The sequence below is a fragment of the Benincasa hispida genome, chromosome 5, assembly GCF_027475165.1.
Source record: "Benincasa hispida cultivar pf3 chromosome 5, pf3_genome.v1.1, whole genome shotgun sequence".
NCBI lineage: Eukaryota > Viridiplantae > Streptophyta > Magnoliopsida > Cucurbitales > Cucurbitaceae > Benincasa > Benincasa hispida.
Window position 1 is genome coordinate 63851360 of NC_143482.1, and position 21602 is coordinate 63872961.

The window sequence follows — 21602 nt, forward strand, 5'->3', positions numbered from 1 at the left end:
TTCCACCACTCAAATTCAAGGCTGAGAAAGTAGAGAAGAACTCTTGGTGGTTCACTGAAGAATTGTAGCTGGAATTACTTGAAAAAGCAACTTGGATTGGAGGAAATTCATCAAAGGTATGTTAGTTGAAACCCACTTCTGAAAAATGTGTTTTAGTATGCTTTTAGAACTCAAATTAAACATAATTAGAGTGCTTATTGATTCTTTTTGCTTCCATTGCATGCTTGTATATTCTATCAAAGTGATCATTCACTTCCGTTGTGAGGGAATTCCAAATCCCTTCACTTTGAACTCACTCTTGCATGAATATAAGTTTAGAATCAATTTTAAATTGTGCTTCACTGATTGATTATGAATTAATTTCATTGTTGGGTGCAAGTTAAATTCAATGAGACTGTTGTAACTTGAGTACCGAACCATGTAACTTGAGTAAGCATAAATGTGTGTGAATGTGTGTTTTATTCTACCTTGCTCGAGGACGATCAAGAATTAAGTTTGGGGTTTTTGATAGCACTGAAAATGTCCTATCTTGTCCCACTTAATTCAAGATTGTTCTTGCATTTTATGTCTCTATTTGGCTATTTTGTAAGTTTCGAGCACATTAAGGGTAGAACTGGGCTTTAGTGATAGAAAGAAGATAAGACGGGCTAAAACGGAGCTAAATTGCATCATCTGAGAATAAAGAATGAAGAATAATAATTTTGCCCATGCCTTCACGGTGCCGCAGCATTCTATGGTGCCATGCTCTATGTCGTAAAGGCAGAATGTGTCTTATTCGAGAAAAGCACATAGTGTCGCGACGCTCCAAACCTCATTGTGCGCATCCGTCTGTCAGTGTCGTGACTGCCATCACAATTTCTATAAAGAGAAAATTTGCCGCCTAGGTCAAAAGATATATGAATCCAACCAATTCAACCATGATTTCTCCCTATTTTCTTCGTATTTTTCTGACATTCATATATTTGTGAGTTTTCAAACCAAATTCTATTTTGTACTGCTGGTTCAATTCTATTCTTATTTAGATTATGATTGTATTATCGTACGCTTGAGGATTTTATGATCATTGCTTTGATTAATGTACGATTCGTGACATTAGATTGTACGTTAATTATAAGAAGCAATAGGCTAGGTTAGCTTACAAATCAAATTAGATGAATATTGTTCTTACATGAAGGGATCAAATCCCATAGTGGAAACGAATGGTCGCTTTGCTTCGATCTTGTTTTAAAATTACAACACACAAAAAAAAAAAAAAAACATCAATATGTAGTAAGTTAAGCATGAAATTAGATGGAAGAACAAACATACCTTTGAAGATCGTCTTAAATTTTCAATAGTTCCTTTTCCAAGATTTCCTTTCCCTCGACGAACAAATCACCATGTATACCAATGTAGACGCCACCAAGAGTGTCTTCACACAATTCTCTTGGAAAGGATTGATTTATAGGAACTGACTTTTGAAAGAGAGAGAGAATCTTGTTGTGGAGGAGAATTTTTCTACAGAGAACTCTTTCTCTAAAAAAACTTGAGAGAGATATCAATGGGAAAGGAAGAAGAAGTTTTTCTCTACCATCACTCATTACTTTGAGAAGAACTTCCCAACTTATTTTAATGTGAAGTGGGATTGATTTTTCAAAAAATAAAAACCACCCACTTCAAATTTATTTAATTAAAATGAAATTAAAATAATTTAATTAATTAATTAACTTAATTAAATGATTTAAATTAAACATCTCATATTTAATTAAATGTGCATTTAAATCATATACAAATGCACATCTCTCTCATAACCTATGTGTGAAAACAATAAGGAGGTATCTACTGCAAGTTAACAATGTTACGACTTATGTTATAACAATTCACAAGAAATTTATAAAAAATGTAGAAAGATGGAAAATAACACTAGAAATTGGTAATCTAGTTCAGTGTAAATCATCTACGTCTGAGGGGCAGAGTATGTGGGAAAGATAACTTCATTAATATCAATGATAAGCAATTACAGTGTAGTACTTATCTGTAATAGATGCATGATTATAGTGACTCTCGTACAACTTTATCACTCAACTAATAACCTAGGCTCCCCCTGGGTGTGAGACTCTTTCTCACGGTGTCTTAAGCTCTTCCTAAGTTGAATAATTAGTGAAGCAAATCTTCGGCCCCCCCTAAGATCGAGACTCCTTCTTTAACAGGCTTGAGTTCCCCTTAAGACGTAAGACTCCTTCTCACTTGTGTTGTATCTTTCCCTCAAAATCAAGATTCCCTTTGCTCGAATGACTTAGGCTCCCTCTAAGCTTAAAAATATATTTTCAATAGATCTTAGCTTGAGAATCCCTTCTTGACAGATCTTCTTGCCCTTGATGTGATGAAACATAGAGAACTGAAGGACTGTGAGGTCCGATGTAGAAGCGGGAATCGATCCCAATTCTTAATTTCACATAAAACTAAAATTACAGAACCTAATTATGCATTCTAGACATAAAATACAACATGCCTTAATTTTGTAATAGATAAGGAATAAGGGATTGGAAACTACTAACATCTTAAAGACAAGTGAAGGAAATCATGCACGAGGATTTTCATGAGCAGCGGAAGGGATCATTTCAAATTCCATTCAAATTGAACACTAGCAATTACAGTCTAACCTAAAACCAACAAGTTATGCATGTAAATTATAGCATGTTATATGATGATACAAGGGATAGAGGATGCATACCTTTGAAAAACCATTCTTCAAGAATCCCTCGAACAATCTACAATGCGTCCAAAGACAGCAACACATGAATGCAATGATCACCACATGAATAACACAACCAGCGAACAGCTCCTCGAATCCAATTAAGTCTTACTCAATTCACGAACTGAGTGAGGATACCGCCACAATGGTTACCTTGGTATTCTCGGTGTGAGAATCCAAGAGTTGTGGGCTCTGTCTGATCTTGACTTGAGGAAGATAATGGAGGTCTATGATCAAGTAGACGATCAAGCAAGTGGGAGATAAGATGTTGTCTATCATATAGACGATGTGCTCGATCGTTTAGTAAACGGCAACCTATCATATAGACTTAGCCACTCAATCGTGTAGCAATGATCAAAAGGTCAACGATCGTATTGTCAACTCTTAAACGATCGTTTAGTCTCTCAACAGCTATCGCTTAGTGAAACTCTTTCACTTGATAGCTTGTCTCTGTGAGAACTTTTCGAGTGAGGCAACTACTAAATTTAGGAAAATAATTTTTCTTTTATCTCACTGTTACCATAAAACTTCCAATAACCTCTCATTCAATCGGTTATTAGAGAAAAAGAATTAATTATCATATAATTAATTTATTATATTTATATTTATAACCTATAATTTTAATATTTCATCTCATGAAACATATAAATCATAGTTCTTTTTCTATTTTATGGTACTTAATGTAAATCATATTTACATTAATTCCTCCACTTGATGTATCTCATACATCACACCAATTATATTATATATAATTGAATTTTCTCTTGTTAATTTGAACACTACAAATCAACTCCAAAATCTGATTCTCAACTTGAATCCATTGAGCTACCAAGGAGACCTTATGGACCTGTAGCTTGAAGCTCCAACGATACGTGAATAACTGACTAAACTCTTTAGTCACGGGATCCACCATCCTTAACTTCCAGGCACTCCACTAAAGACCGACAATTGAACTCTTCGCACTATAGATATATTTCTATGTCCACACTAACCAATCAATAGTGCAATAACCCTTCACAGATCGCTCGTAAGTACAGTTGGGCCAACTTGCCGTTTCGCCCCTATAGTTACATTTAACTCCTTAAGTACCACTAATTCCTCTAATAAACAATAAGTCATAGTCATACTATGATTGGGTCCTCTCTTAAGAGAGGATATGGCCACTATGTTCAAGACCCGGAATCAGCCCATAAGGGAGCAATCTATCTACTTACCTCTGCTTCGGGGAAGGAGTGAATTCCATCTTGTGTAACTGAGTTCCCAACTCCCCAATAAGACAAATCTCCAAAAAAGGTAGGCTTGTTAAGTTGGCAATCTGGCCACTCTCACCCCTACTAATCAAAGGACTGTCCTCATAGACAGAATTTCACAAAACACTTAGGATTAAGGTCATGTCACCTATGGTCATTTTAGTAAGATGTAAGTCTCAATTATCAACAACGTTATATAAAGATAATAATCATCTCGTGGTCCAGTCTTATACAAACTCTTTGTATAAGACACCCCCGCTCGCATGTCTCCACATGAATGGTCAGGATCAAACCATCTGTAGTAGTTCACAACACTTGTAAACCTCTACAAAGCGGGCCATATCAGTAATGTCACCAGGATAAGGTATCCCTCCTTTATCCTCATACTACAAACTATTTAGGTTATTACTTAAGGCGTGATCCACTTGCATATCTCATATACATGCTTAAGTTTATATAAAATAACCATGAATCTTTGTTTATTGGATATGAGTAAATGCAAATCAAATAACTCTTATTTTACTAACAACAATGTGTACACATTTTACAAACTACGAGACTTTGGGATAATTAGGACACCAATCCTAACAACAAGATCTTCACGAATTCCTCTCAACAAACGATCACGAAGTCTTCTTGGAACAACACAAAAAACCAACAAATCAATATGGACGCCATCATAAAAGAACCTTTTGTATTCTCCATAGAGGTTGAGAATTACAGAGAGAGTTGTGGGCTTCTCTAATAAATTTTGTTAGAGGGAGAGATATGAGTTTTGAAAAGAGATTTTTCTCTTGCAGAGTAGGCAAAAATGAGAGAATTGCAGATCGGTCAAAAAATTCACAGACCTTCAGTGATTTTTCGAAGAAGATGACTGAACTATTTCTAACTCCCACTCTCATGATTTTTTGTTGAGAGAACTAAGAGAGAGGGAGTTACATAACTCCCTCCTTCAAATAAAGTCAAAAATAATTAAATTAAATTAAAACAAATTTTAATTTAATCAATATTATATAATATAACAACCACTTTATTAAATAATATATAATGTTCTATATATTATATACAATATAATATATAACCTATTGCTTATAGTTCGTAATTCTCTCAATAATATAATATAAATCAAGTTCATATTAAAAATAATTATATGAATCCAATTCATATAATTGATATTTGAATCATATATTTATTTTCTTTCAAATAAACTTTATATTATAATATATCAAATACATTATATTAATAATATCACATATAAGTAATTTAAATTAATTATATCATATAAAATTAATTCCCTCAATTAATTCGAACAATTTAAATTAATCCAATATCAATTCTCAATAACCCCAGTTGAACTACGGAGGGGACCTTATGAACTTGTAGATTGAAGCTCCAGTGGTACTTGGATAATTAATTAAACTCTTTTAGTTAAATTACCTAACATCCATTAACTATCGATCACTCCACTAAAGACCCATTGATACAATTTTCGCACTACGAATGTATTTCTCTATCCATTGGATATAACCAGTCAACAGAGTGATGACCCTTCATAAATTGCTCATAAGTACAACTAGGCCAAAATTACCGTTTTGCTCCTTTAGTTACATCTAATTCCTTATGTACCACTGATAACGGGCATAAATGCACGTTATTACAGTGCTAAGTTATAAAACAATGCAGGTTTGTGTTGATAAAAATGTACAAAATTGCGTCAAAAAGCATTAAGTTCACAATATTGCAGTTGCATGCGTCAATCGCATTAAAACAATTAACTTATGTATTTTTGTGCAGAATATACGTTGACGCAAGGCGGAAAATGCGATCCAAAGAAATCAACGACCGAGCGCATCAAGAGATTGCATTAACGCAAGGCTATGCGATCATTTGCACTCGCAATTATCTGCTCAAGAAGGTTTCCGCATAGAGCCAGCGCATCTTTGGTGGGTGCATCTCGGTGAAAAGCGTAATAAATCATGATGTGATAGAAAGTTGATGACGGTCGATTCCGAATTAAGTTGACAAGTCGTTAACGAACTACTGTAGCAAGTATACTCAACTTTTCGGTGACAAATATTCGACGCATTAGACAGAGAATTAATGTCATCCCATTAGTGCAATCATGAGAGAGAAAAGGTCTTTCATCCTGAAGCTTTATAAATACCGAAGGCAACCTTCAGTGAAGAAGTTCGGCAGTTAGAGAATTTTCCCCTCAAATAGAATTAGCCTTGTTCATAGTTTTTTGTTACTTAGAAGGCAAAAGCAAGGAAAGTGAGATTGTACTGAGAGATCGTTTCGGTGAACTTGGAAGAGTACCGGAAGCGTCGAAATCAGAGAGAGGGTCAACTCCTGTGAAAGCAGGAACATATTTTGAGTAGAATAGAGTAAATAGTGTAAATGGCTTGGGAAGCAAGGAATTGCTACCAGGCTCTCTATCCTTATCTTCCATTGTCATTTTGTACTCTGAACTGGTTTATAGAAATGGAATTTACATCTTTATATATATTCACTCTCTGTATATTACGCATGAGTAGCTAACTCTGTCAATTGGGTTGAAAGGCACTTAGCTAACATAACTGGGGATCTTCATTCTATGCGATTATCATGTATTATGAATGCATCATTCGTCCATTAGAGATACTCGGGAGGGTAGTCTAAGGATAGAATCTAGGCATGAAAAAGTCAGGTTAAAATCTAGGCTCGAGAGAGTAAGATTAGAAATGCATAATCAAGAGATAGAAGCTAAGAAATAAGCGTTGTTTGATATTAACGCATCGCATGCATCCTAGAGATAGATTATGATTGTATGCGATCACCTTGTCCTTGTGTGCATCTTGCATCATCGTATAGGCAAGAAGTAGAGACTTAGGAATAAGCTCTATAGACATTATCGCATTCATCGCATGCGTCCTAGAATTAGGAGCTACCGCATTGCATTGGAAAATGATTGTTGTCGCATGAGTGTAGCATGATCGCATAGTTTGAACAAATTATCGAGAAATGCTGGCTAAAGACCTTCTCAACCCGTTCCTCCGCATACTCAGTGTATCTGTTGTATAATCAATCTTTTCTCAAATCCGTCGCATACTTTTTATACTTCAAACAACAAACCAACCAAACCGTTAATTTAATTGTTACCGCAAAGTGATCTTAAAAATTATTACCGCATATTGTGTTCCTTAGTCCCTGAGTTCGATCCTGGACTTACTAGGAAACTCAGTAGAATTTATACTTGGGTTCTGCTAGTTTTTGGCACCGTTGCTGGGGACTTCGACAATTCAGTGTGCTAACGGTAATTTTTCTGATTTCTTTACAGCTTTCAATCTCTGGTGAATTATGACCCAGAGATTGAAAGAACGTTCCGACAAAGATTGAGAGATAGCTTCCAACAACAAGAGAAGGAAAACATGGCTAATCCCATCCTATTGGCGAACGACTGCAATAGGCCAATTTGGGACTATGCATCGCCCAACCTCTACTATTTCTCCCCTGAAATTGTGAGGCCCACCCTTGATGGATCGCGATTCGAAATGAAACCGGTGATGCTACAGATGATCCAGACTGCTGGATAGTTTGGAGGGAGGCCTGGTGAAGACCCGCACGGCCACCTTCGGAGCTTCATAGAGATCTCCAATCCTTTTGTGTTCCCTAATATCTTTATCGAAGAAGTTCGACTAACTTTGTTTCCATTTTCGTTGTGTGACCAGGCATGAAAATGGGCGTATTCTCTCGAACCGGGGGAGATTACTTCATGGGAGCAAATAGTAGGGAAGTTTATGAAGAAATATTTCCCACCAACGGAGAATTCCTGGAGAACAAAGTTAATAACCAATTTTGAATAGGACATGGATGAATCGCTCAGCAATGCTTTGGCGAGGTTTAAGAGGCTACCCATACAACGGATTACCAGACTGCTTACAAATGGAGATTTTTTTTATCACGGATTAAACTTTACTTCACAACCGCTGCCAACATGGCAGCCGCTGGAGGTCTGCTAGATAAAACGTATGATGAGGCTAAGAACACCCTTGATCGCATCTCTAAAAATCATAAGGACTGAGAGAGAGCGATCAAAGATTGAGAATAAAGGATAGTGACGTGAACAATGGTGCTATCACATCCCTTCAGAGTCAGATGACTGCGATGATGAACTTGATACAAGGAATCGCAATCAACAGCCCAGCAACGCATAGTGGGAAAGTGAACACAATCAACCAGATTACCGCAAGGTGTGCTACTTGCGATGAAGGACACGCAATGGAGGAATGCCCGCAAAACCCACAATCAATTTATTTTGTGAAGAATAACCCGTTTTCTAACACGTAAAACCCTAGGTGGAGAAACCACCCAAACTTTGCATACAAAAAATCAGCAGCAAAATTTCCAATCAGTGGCGCAAAAAGAAGGGACACTGGGATTTTTCCTACGAAGCAATGGTCAGATGAGTAATCAAGCCAGCAGTTCGCAGGTGTCGCAATCTTCCTCTTTGGAAAGTTTGTTGAAGCAATATATTGAGAAGAATGAAACTGTGCTTCAAAACCAAGCGATGTCTATCTGCAACCTGGAAATACAGATAGGCCAGATATCGAGCGAACTCAAGAACAGACCGCAAGGGGCCCTGCCGAATTCAACGGAACTCCCACGCAACCCAGAGGGTACGGGTAAAGAGCAGTGTCAAGTGGTGACATTACGGAGTGGAAAGACTGTGGTAGGGGAGAAGAAGGAGCCTAGCCGGACTGCTCCTATTGCGCTAGAACCAGAGATTGTGGTGACTCGAGAAGAAGCAGGAGAAAAAGAGGCGATAGAGCCAGAGATTGTGTCCACCTCAGAGCCAAAAGAACAGGGGACCGTGAGAGTACAGTTGCCACCTTTTCCACAGAGACTCAGAAAGAAGAAAAATGATGAAGTACAGTACCAACGCTTCATGAATATGTTAAAAAAATTGCATATTAATATTCCGTTCACTAAAGCAATTGAGGAGATGCCCGCATATGCGAAGTTTCTAAAGGATATGGTGACAAAGAAGAGAGGCACTAGTAAGTTCGCCACGGTGGCTTTGACGCAGAGCTCAAAATCTATAATCCCACCGAAAATGTGCGACCTTAGGAGTTTCACTATCCCTTACTCCATTGGAGGATTATACATCGGGCAAGCACTATGCGATCTTGGAGCCAGCATCAACTTAATGCCTCTGTCAATTTTCAAGTAGCTGGATATGGAGCAACTTACGCCCACAACAGTGACTCTCTAATTAGCTGATAGATCTTTGGTGCATCCAGAGGGGAAGGTGAATGATGTGCTGGTTACAATCAAAAAATTTATATTGCCAGCAGACTTCATCATCTTGGACTACGAAGCAGACAAAGATGTGCCCATTATTCTGGGGCGGACATTTTTATCGACTGGTCGTGCCCAAATTGATGGGCACAAAGGAGAGATCATCTTGAGCGTGAATGGACAGAAGATCAAGTTTGACATTATTCAAGCCGTGAAATATCCTGAAAAATAAGACCTTAATGAATCCGACGATGAATAGAGTTTGAATGAAGAAGAGAAGCCTGAAGATGAAAATGAAGATGAGGATGCGATCTCATCCATTGTTACATGCAATGCAATCACAGAAAAAACAAACTAGGAAGATGAGATGATCGCAACCCAAGAAGTTGAGCTGACAGTGAATGAAGAAAGAAAAACAATGCAATCGTCCTGAAAATAACTACCAATACTAGAGCTGAAGACCCTTCTGAACCATCTGAAGTATGCGTTTCTGGGACTGAATGAGAAGCTGTCAGTAATCATTTCCTCTGCACTTAATGAAAACCAAGAAAATGCGCTGCTGAGCATTTTGAGAAAATATGTAAAAGCAATTGGCTGGACGCTCGCAGATATTCGAGGAATTAGCCCCACATAATGTATGCATATAATTCGTCTCGAAAAAAACCATAAAAGATCGATCGAACATCAGCGCAGACTCAACCCCGCGATGAAGGAGGTCGTAAAGAAGGAGATAATCAAGTGGTTAGACGCGGGCATCATCTATTCGATAGCAGACAGCACGTGGGTTAGCCCCGTGCATTGCGTGCCGAAGAAAGGTGGGATGACGGTTGTCCCTAATGCAAATAACGAGTTGATACTACAAAGGACCGTCACCGGGTGGCGGATTTGCATGGACTACCGCAAACTGAATACGGCAACAAAGAAAGATAATTTCCCTTTACCTTTTATTGACCAAATGTTGGATCGTCTAGCTGGAAATGACTTCTACTGCTTTGTGGATGGGTATGCCGGTTATAATCAGATCATGATTGCTCCAGAAGATCAAGAAAAGACCACCTTCACCTGCCCGTATGGAACATTTGCTTTTTGTCGCATGTCGTTCGGCCTCTGCAATGCACTGAGCACTTTCCAAAGGTGTATGATGGCCATCTTTTCAGAATATCTCGAAGACTTTGAAGAAATATTCATGGACGACTTCTTTGTATATGGGCACACATACGAAGTCTGTCTTGACAACTTGGAGAAGATATTGAAAAGATGTAAGGAGACGAACCTCGTGCTTAATTGGGAGAAATGCCATTTTATGGTGAAGGAGGGCATTGTGCTGGGGCATAAGGTATCTAGGGACGGGTTGGAGGTGGACAAGGCAAAAATTGAAGCAATTGAAAAGCTCTCACCTCCAACAAGTGTAAAGGTTGTCAGGAGTTTCTTGGTACATGCCGGCTTTTACAGACGTTTTGTCAAGGACTTTTCAAAGATAGCACGGCCGCTGAGTGCGTTGATGGAGGCCGATAGAAAATTTGACTTTGATGACAATTTCCGCAATGCATTCATGGTTTTGAAGAATGCATTAATGACTGCACCCGTGTTAATCGCACAAGATTGGACACTTCCCTTTGAATTACTGTGCAATGCGAGCGAGTATGCGATGGGAGCAGTGCTGGCGTAGAAGAGAAAAACAATACTGTATCCCATCGCATATGCGAGTAAGACTTTGAATCCTTCTTAAACTAACTACATTACCACAGAAAAAGAGTTACTTACGATAATATTTTCGTTGGAGAAATTCAGGGGATATTTGCTGGGAACAAAAGTACTCATCCATACTGACCACTCAACGATAAAATATTTAATGACAAAGAAAGACGTGAAGTCGAGATTGATTAGACGGGTTCTCCTCCTCCAGGAATTCGATATGGAAATAATTGATCGCAAGGGGATGGAGAATCAAGTTACGGATCATTTATCCAGATTAGAGAATCCAGAGATTGACCGCAATCAGTCAGAAGTGAGCACAATGTTCCCAGACGAGCAGCTATTTCATATTGATGAATTTCCATGGTACGCAGACGTGGTAAATTATCTGGTTGCGAGCAATTTCCTGAAGATTATACCGACTACCAAAAGAGGCAGCTCAGGCATGAATGCAGATTATATTTTTGGGATGAGCCAAATCTGTATAAGAGGGGGTCGGACCAGATTCTGCGACTATGTGTACTGATGATGGTCATCAACGCATATTATCGCAATGTCATGATTCATCATATGGCAGACACTTTGGAGGCCAGCGTACCGCAGCAAAAGTATTACAAAATGGGTACTATTGGCCAACACTATTTAAGGATGCACGAGACTACGTGATGAAGTGTGACCGGTGCCAATGCATGGGTAACATTTCATGGAAACATGCGATGCCCATGAACATCATTTTAGAACTGAAGTTGTTCGATGTCTGGGGCATTGATTTCATGGGACCATTCCCACCTTCAAATGGTCACAAGTATATTTTGTTAGCCTTAGAAGCAGTAGCATGCGCCGCAAGCGATGCGGTGGTAGTTTCCAAATTCCTGAAGAAAAATATTTTCACTCGTTTTGGCACTCCACGTGCCATAATAAGTGATGAAGGCTCGCACTTTGTCAATTACCTCGTCAAAAATCTGCTGCTCAAATATAATATCCTCCACAAAGTGGCCACTGCATACCATCCACAGACGAATGGTCAAGCTGAAGTGTCCAACCGGGAAATTAAGCTGATATTGGAGAAGGTGGTAAAGCTTTTGCAAAAACAGTAGGCAACAAAGCTGGACGATGCGCTATGGGCATACAGGACTGCGTACAAAACACCGATAGGCATGTCTCTGTATGCATTGGTTTTTGGTAAAGATGTCATTTACCACTGGAACTAGAGCATAAAGTGCTATGGGCGGTGAAGAAGCTTAACTTTGACTTAAAAGCAGCAGGGGAAGCAAGAAAACTCCAATTGGTCGAGCTTGATGAGTGGAGAATGCAAGCTTATGAAAATGTCAAAATTTAAAAAGAACGAGCAAAACGTTGGCATGACAACCGGCTATGCGGCAAAAATCTCTACGTCAGACAAAAGGTTTTACTTTTCAATCCACGGTTACGGCTCTTTCCCAAAAAATTAAAGTCGCGTTGGTCCGGACCCTTTATAATAAAAGAAATATTCTTGCATGATGCGGTCGAGCTGATTAATGAGGAAGGGACCCGTACATTCAAGGTTACCGTGCAAAGAGTCAAGGCATATTACGGGGGTGATTTTCGTCGAGAAAAGACCTCTGTAGACTTAAGAAATCCTGAATGAAGGGAAATCAAGTGGCCCTTACGCTGGCATGCGATAGAAAATCATCTGGGGCACAAGTCTTTTGGAATATCCTTTTCTTACTTATGATTCATGAACTCTGCCTACTATGATGTTATTTCAAATGTTGTTTATCTGTCTTCACTTTAAATCTATATCAAATATATATATATATATATATATATATATATATATAAAATAATGCGATTGTGTTGAATAATCATGGTAAACGATTTTGCTAACTCTGTTTTTTTTATGATTATTTGACCCTCTCAATGTTTTCTTTGCAAATGATCAAGGTAAACGATTGTGGAGGCGCTACACGAAGACGCAACTACTTAATTTCGTCACTGCAATCCAAAGAAAGTAGATAGCCGCAAAGCAGGATGCGTCAACAAATATTTGTTTGTATCTTTCTTTGACTTTATTCCAAATTTTGCACTATCATATGGCATTTTAATTTTAAAAATTTTATCAATGCATCCTCTTTAGTTACCACAATCATTTAACATTGATTAATTTAGTAAGTCACCGCATGATTTCTCTTTGCCATTTATGATTTCAATGATGAAACGCATGCTTCTATTTTTTTGTATATACTAGATTCAACTTAATTTTAGGATAGTCACCTCATAAAATATTTCTAGAAATTAGTGGTCTGCTAGCTTTCTTTCAAACTGACCCTTTATGAAACTTCCTAAGAACATCGCATGACTTCTTTCAATCTTTTGGCAATGAGGACATTGTCGCATTTTAAATTTGGGGGTGCGGTATTCATTTTCGACCTTGCTATTTTTAGCCTTGCTTATCTTTAAAAGAAAAATCTTAATGTTGTGATCGGATCCTACTCGTAGTTGGGTCCGCATGACACACGTGGGGGCAAGCCAAAACGAAGGTAGGAATCGTGATCAACGCATAAATAAATGACCGCAACTCCACTGTCAAATGGGCATGAGTTTACTCAAAGTAAGAGCGTCTTGCTCATAGTTGGATGTCTACATGACACACGTGAGGGCAAGCCAAAACGAAGGCGAGGCACTTGGATTAGCACAAGGTCAGAAGAAAAAAAATCATGTCTAAAATACGCAAAGATAAAAAAAAAAAAAATCATTTAACACCCAAGCAAAAAACCTTTTTTTGAAATAAATCATGTGATGCCCTGAATATAGTAAAGTCTTTTTGAAGGTTAAGCTTGCGGTCCCTAAATTTTAGAAATATTTTAAGAAGAGACTTGGATAGGAATTAAGGAAATTTTGGTGTATAGGATTTGAATAAGGCATCCTTGAGAAATCTAGGAAAAGAGATTGCGGTCGACTTTCTAAAGGAAATCTTTAGCTTATGCATGAGGACAAGCATTGTTTAAATTTGGAGGTGTGATAACGGGCAGAAATGCACGTTATTCGGTACTAAGTTATAAAAAAAAATATAGGTTTGCGTTGATAAAAATATACAAGATTGCGTCCAAAAGCATTAACTTCATAATATTGCGGTCACATGCATCAATCGCATTAAAACAGTTAACTTATGTGTTTTTGTGAGAATATGAGTTGGTGCAAAGCGGAAAATGCGATCCAAAGAAATCAATGACCGAGCGCATCAAGAGATTGCGTTAATGCAAGGCTATGTGACCATTTGCACTCGCAATTATCTGCTCAAAAAGGTTACCGCATAGAATCGGCGCATCTTTGGTAGGTGTATCTGGGTAAGAATTGTAATAAATCACGGTGGGATAGAAAGCTGATGACAGTCGATTCCAAATTAAGTTGACAAGCCGTTAACGAACTACTGTAGCAAGTACACTCAATTTTTCGGTGACAAATATTTGGTGCATCAGATAGAGAATTAATGTCATCCCATTAGTGCAATCATAAGAGAGAAGAATCCTTTCTCCCTGAAGCTCTATAAATACCGAAGGCAACCTTTAGTAAAGAAGTTCGACAGTTAGAGAATTTTCCCCTCAGATAGAAGTAACCTTGTTCATAATTTTTTGTTACTTAGAAGGCGGAAGCGAGGAAAATGAGATTGTACTGAGAGATCATTCCGGTTAACTTGAAAGAGTGCCAGAAATGTCGAGATCAGAGAGAGGGCCAACTCCTGCGGAAGTAGGAACATCTTTTGAGCAGAATAGAGTTAACAGTGTAAAAGCCTTGGGAAGCAAGGAATTGCTACCAGACTCTTTATCTTTATATTCCATTCATTTTGTACTCTGAACTGATTTATAGAAATGGAATTTACATCTTTATATCTGTTCACTCTCTGTATATTACGCATGAGTAGCTAAATCTGTCAAATGGGTTGAGGGGCACTTAGCATAATTGGGGATCTTCATTCTATACGATTATCTTGTATTATGAATGCATCATTCGTCCATTAGAGATACTTGGGAGGGTAGTCTAAGGATAGAATCTAGGCTTAGAAAAGTTAGGTTAGAATCTAGGCTCGAGAAAGTCAGATTAGAAACGAATAATCAAGAGATAAGAGCTTAGGAATAAGTGTTGTTTGCTATTAACGCATCGCATGCATCCTAGAGATAGGTTATGATTGTATGCGGTCACCTTGCCCTTGTGTGCATCTTGCATCATCACATAGGTAAGAAGTAGAGACTTAGGAATAAGCTCTATAGACATTATCTCATTCATCGCATGCGTCCTAGAATTAGTAGCTACCGCCTTGCATTGGAAAATGATTGTTGTCATATGAGTGTAGCATGATCGCATAGTTTGAACGCATTCTCGGGAAACGATAGCTAAAGACCTTCTCAACCCCTTCCTCTGCATACTCAGTGTATCTGTTGCATAATCAATATTTTCTCAAATCCGCTACATACTTTTTATACTTCAAACAACAAACCAACCAAACCATTAATTTAATTGTTACCGCAAAGTGATCTTAAAAATTATTACCGCATATTGTGTTCCTTAGTCCATGAGTTCAACCATTGACTTACCAGGAAACTCAGTAGGATTTATACTTGAGTCCTGCTGAGAAAACTTGTTGCACAACACATTTTTCATTACCACAATTTCCTTTCATTATATCACCGCATAAAATAACGCATCAACCACTAATCCCTCTAAAGAACAATAAGTCATAGTTCAACTATGACCAAACCCCTTTCGGGCCAAGAGAGGGTATGATGTCATATTGTTCAAGCCCCAGAAGCAGCCTTTAGGGAGCAATTTATAACTTACTCTGACATTAAGGAAAAAGTGAATTTCATCTTATATAGCTGTGTTCCCAGCTGCTCAATCAGATAAATCCCCAAAATGGTAGGCTTCTTGAGTTGGAAAATTGGCCACTCTCACCCATGCAAATCAAAGGACCGCCTTCACAGGCAGGAGTTCACAACTCACTCAGGATTCAGGTCTTGTCACCTATGGTCATCCTAGTGAAATGTAAGTCTCTACTATTAACGATGTTATATAATGAAACTATTCATTTCGTTGTTCAGTCTTAAACTCTTTTATATAGAATACCCCCGCTCACATGTCTCTACATGAATGATCAGGATCAAATCATTTGTAGAACTTTAAAACAATTGTAAAATCTACAAAGCGGGTCGTATTCGTAGTATCACTAGAATAAGGTACCCAGCTTTATTCATCTAGTACAGACCATTCAGGTTATTATTTAAACACGATCCACTTGTATGTCTCTACATACATGTTTAAGCTACATAAGATAACCTTGAATGTTTGTTTATTGATTTTGTGGATTAATGCTACTAAATGTCAAATAAAACACCTCATATTTTATTAAATAAATAAACTGTTTGAACAATACAATTAAAAACTACAGGACCCACTAGATTTAGAGCATTAACCTAACAAGAACGTCTCTAGAACACAAAAGACACAGATTCGTCAATGCACTATACTGTTGGTCGAATACACAGATCGAGCTTTTCACCAAAAGAATAATACGGCTAACCCTTTTTGAAAAGACAGAGAACCCTTTAAATAAGAGCAGCAGAAACACACTAGACAACCCTAACTTCCATAGAAATCGAGAGCCAAACATGGAAAAAAAATAATGGCAAAATAGCAAAGGAAACCACCAATAAGGAAAGTATCTTGTAGAATTAGCATTGTCGTAGACATTCCTCTTTCTGAAACCAACAATGCAGAGACACATCTCGTAACATCTGAGATGCTTAAACAAATATTGTCAACCACACAAAATCTAACACTATGATTTTAATATGAATCTCATTCATATTCACTAACTTATAGTTTTAATATGAATCCTATACATATTAATTATTTGAATCATATCCAAATAATAATGTTTAATTTTGAATCTCATTCACAACTTTATATTATAATGCATTTATATACATTAAAATAATCGTATCATATACAAATTAACATCATTTCCTTATTTAATTTGAACAATTCAAATTCTTTCAAAACTCTTAGTCCTTGTTTGTCCATTGTGAGCTAGCAAGGGGACCTAATGGACCTACAGATTAGAAGCTGCAATGATTCGACATTAACTAATTAAACTCTTTAATTATATTAATGAACATTCATTAATTGTGGGTTATTCCACTAAAGACCCATAGGTGCACTCTTCGTACTGTAGAATATTTTTGAGTCCATGGATTTAACCCTTACAATAAGTTGATCTTTCATGAGAAGTTCGTAATTATAGCTAGGTCAAATTACTGTTTTACCCCTGTAATTACCTCTTACTCTTTAAGTACCATTAATCCCTCTAATAAAAAATCTATTTGTGGTCCTACCATAAACTAAGTCCCTCTCGGGCTAGTGAGAAGGCGAGTATACCTTTGTTCAAGATCTGGAATCAACACTTAAGGGAACTACTCCTCTACTTACCATATAGGCGGGAAGGAGTTGAATTCTATCTTATGTAGCTATGTTCCCCGCTCCCTACTCAAACATGTCCCCAAAATGGTATGCTTATTGAGTTAGCGACTCGGGCCACTCTCACCAATACAAATCAAAGGACAACCCTCATAGATAGGAGTCCGTAACTCATTCAAGATTGCGATTGGGTTACATGATTATCCTATAAAATATTAATCTCTTCCATCAACAGTATTACAAGGAAAGATTAAATATCTCGGTTCAATCTTACACAAACTCATTTGTATAGGATACTCCCACTCGCATGTCTTTACATAATCAATTTGGATCGAATCGTTTGTAACACTTACAATATTTGTAACAATTACAAAGTGGGTCGTATCCATAGTATTACCAGGAAAAGGCACCCAACCTTAGTTCATATACTATAGACCCTTTAGGTTATACTTGACACATGGTCCAACTGTATGTCCACTACATACTATTCGAGTCTCATGAAATAACCTTGGATTTTTCATTTAATGAACAACTAACTGTTGCATATATAAAATAATGCATTATTATATCAAATACTAATTAACTACGAGGTTTTGGGGCATAAATCCCAACATAACCAACTTAGAATTAAATGAAATGAATGGTTAATTAGACGCTTGAAAATTAAACATTCCGCCTAACGTGTCCTATATTTAAACACAATTAAGACAATTGGAATTCGTATGCTTTTCATCAATTCCAGTGGCCTAGTTAGTCGTTTAGGACAATTTAGTTAGTTTTTCTAATTGAATTGGTTATGTGTAAGCAATTAATTAATTTTGGTGATGAGAATTCAATAATCGAGTACTTTGAATAGGGAGAACTCATTTGCAACCCAAGCTAGGCATTTTCATATATTCTATTAAATCTTTAATTGGTGTAATTTATTCTTTTGCAAATCAATCAACTTCCAACCCCCTCCCTCCGGTTACACTTGGGCTGCAAACCATTTATTTGAGAAATTCAAAGGTTCCCTGTGTTTGACACGGTCTTGCCACTAAGACTACTTAATAGTTGAAGTGCTAGATCGTGAATATAAATATCATTTGATCAACTGAAAGCCTCGACAACTATCTGTATGTCAATGAAAAGCTTATTCAATGCTTAAATTGTACAATAATTAAACTATATATTTTTTTTTCAAACTTGATTTTATAGAAATTAAAGACTAAATAGAAATTTCTAGATTTTTTAATAATTTTTTATTATTAAAATTAGTGTGTGAATTAGTGAAAATGTGAAGAGTGAGGGTAAAAATTGGATCTTTTATCTGAATTCAGGAACCACTGTGATATTTTATGGTGTGAATGTTGAATCAATAAATTTTATTTGTATATATAGTAATTGTTATCTTTTAAATCAAATTTGTAGAGAATAAGGCCTCTAAGAATATTCTAATTTTGTACCAAAACCGTACGTAGCTATACTGACCCAAAAAAAAGATGAAATGTGTCCCAAGAGAATAAAGTCCATGACCAAATATAAATTTTTCCAGTAAATAATATCATTAATATGTTAATATTTTTGTCCTAAAAAAATAAATAAAGTCCATTCGATAACTTTTTTTTTAACTTTGTCTTTGTTTCACACGATTCTTTGTGGTTTTCATTTTTTTTTTTTTTTTTTTTATCTAAACATATGAATTCTTACCTAAATTTAAAAAAGAACAAAGATGAGTGTAAAAACTAATTTCTTTAGTTTTTAAAATTTGGCTTTGGTTATAAAAACACTCCTAAAATGTAGGACAACACATAGAAACCAATATATAGAAGTTGTACTTATATGGCTATTTTCAAAAATAAAAAATTAAGATCTCGTTTGGTAATTAATCATTTTGTTATTTATTTTTGTTTTTAAAAATTAAGCCTATAAACACTACTTTTACTTTCAAATTTCTTCTTTTATTATCTACTTTTCAACAATGGTTTAAAAAACCAAGCCAAATTTTGAGAAATAAAAAAGTAGCTTTTAAAAAGTTGTTTTTATTTTTTGAAATTGGCTAAGAATTCAATCGTTGTATGTAAGAAAAAATACAAATCATTATAAAAAAAAAAAAAATAGAGATGAAATAAGCTTAATTGAAACCAAATAAGATCTAAATTCTCTCTATAGTGATTGTAAAGGACTTTTAAAAATAACACAAAATTGTACTTAGCATAACTAGTACAATATAAATGAGTTTGGGTGAATCAAATTCTTCAAGCCTCCTAATCATCCAATTCAAGACAAATACAACAATATAATAGTAATTAAATTTTGTGAATGATATTAGAATAGTTAGGATAATATTACGATTCACACGTTGATAAATGTATCTAAGTTATGTCAAAATGTTGCTAAAAAGCTCGATCTGTGGTTACAACTCTAACTCCCACAAAAAAGAAGTCAAGAAAGAAAAAAACTATAAGAATAACAAACTAAAACAAGAGTGATATATTTGTACATACAATGTGACTCTCTCATTGTAGTTAGTACCCTCTAAATCATTGGAAATACGATGAAATTATAATTTTTAGTTTTTTTTTTTTTTTCTCCCTTCGACATCCAACAGTGTAAAATTGATCGATCTTCCTAAGAGTTGAAGTTAAGACTTTATATCAAGGAATAGGATAGGACTTGTTATTGCACATGCATCTATAAGCCATTGGACATGTTTCAGCCTCTTGAAGTGAAGCACACACAAAGCTTATCATCACTAATCTACACGGCGAGCACGAGCCACACGCATGTGAACAATCCGGCAAGCTCGACCCCGCTACTTCAACTGTGTCCGCCCCTTTTCTCCCTATCACTGCCTTCTTTTCCGGCGAGTACAATTTCTCTTTCACCGTGGTTGTCGCCATCTTGCGGTGGTGGCCATGATCTACACACATGGAAATCACCATGAAAGACATATTTTAGAATGATTATGAACCTAACAAAAGTAATTTTAACTACTTAACGAGAAAACAGTAGAGTGATTTACGTGAGTTTCGTTGTGAAATGTGTCTAGAGGAAATGGGTGTTGGGAATAAGAAGAAAGCAATGAAGAGAATAGAAAACCAAGTGGAAGGGTTCATGGTTTTAGATTAGAAGGTGAAGAAAAGAGGTTAGTTTTTAAGAGGGTGTGTTAAAGAAAATGAAGAAGATTGAGTAAAGAAAGAAGGAAATGAAGAGGATATATATAAAGGGGAAAGATTTTGAAATAGAGAAAGAGAGTGAGAATTGAAGCAAGTCACAGGCAAAAGACAGGTCTTTTTTTAGTTTAGTGATGAGGTCACAGGGAATCCGAGCTTACAAAAACTATCACCATAAAACAAGCAGAAACAAAACATCAGAATAGAAAGTGCCTCCTTAAACGTGAAGAGCCATCAATGCAAACAAAAGAAGAGAGAAAAAAAGCTATGAGAAATTGGTCTATCACATAGTTCAATCCTTACTATAAATTATTTTAGTTCATGTTTAGAGTAATTTTATAAAGTAATATTTGCATGTAACCCCATCTCCATCCATCTCATTCGATTGCAAAGGATTTTTAAGAAAAAAAATATATATATATATATATTTGTCACGTGATTATTTGTGATTAGACACCTAGATGAACTAAACAAAAATAAGTACAAATGAAAATATCCTCAATAGAAATGGATTTAGATACAGTTGATTATAAAATTGATTTTCAAATTACTATGTTTGGTTTTAGATGTGATTTGAAAACTACTAAATTACTAAAAATTTATATGTGTATTTTAATTTTAAAACATAATCAATATCGGAAAAATTTAACACAAAAAGTATTCGGCTAATTTTGGGGGTAAGTCTAGGTCAATCATGCAATGAAAGCACATTTTAATTAATGGTTGAAAAAATTTAGATTTTTCTAGGATCAATCTCAAATTTTGCCCAACAACAATTTTTGAAAGAAAAGTGATTTTGATAATAACAAATATAATTTCGGTAATATGAAATCACAACCAAGCATACATTTATACGAAAAATGTCCTATACTATGTGCTCGTCTCTCTATTTATCGTATGACACGTTAACATACTTTTAAATAGAGTGGAGTCCATATGAAGTCCACTCATATTTACAAAATTAATTTATAATGTGGAACAAAGAGAGTATTGAAGGCTATTTGGGAATCCGTAATGAAATAAATTTGGATTGTAATGTAA

General features: G+C 36.2%; 1 protein-coding gene across 1 annotated transcript; it reads right to left on the reverse strand.

The window, feature by feature from the left end:
* Positions 1-19747: 19747 nt before the first annotated feature.
* On the reverse strand, positions 19748-20573 carry EPF1 (epidermal patterning factor 1). The gene is made up of 2 exons (XM_039032640.2): positions 20411-20573; positions 19748-20308 (listed from the first exon to the last, which is right to left on the reverse strand). The coding sequence occupies exons 1-2, from the start codon at positions 20502-20504 to the stop codon at positions 20043-20045; spliced, it is 360 nt and encodes a 119-aa protein (XP_038888568.1). The 5' UTR covers positions 20505-20573; the 3' UTR covers positions 19748-20042.
* Between the last annotated feature and the right edge of the window lie 1029 nt (positions 20574-21602).

What these genes read in the sequence shown, in the direction of transcription:
- EPF1 (XM_039032640.2), bottom strand. Translation starts at nt 20,504, where the DNA reads ATGAACCCTTCCACTTGGTTTTCTATTCTCTTCATTGCTTTCTTCTTA. An exon ending in CATTTCACAACGAAACTCAC is followed by an intron (nt 20,309 to 20,410) that starts GTAAATCACTCT and finishes CCATGTGTGTAG; the next exon opens with ATCATGGCCACCACCGCAAG.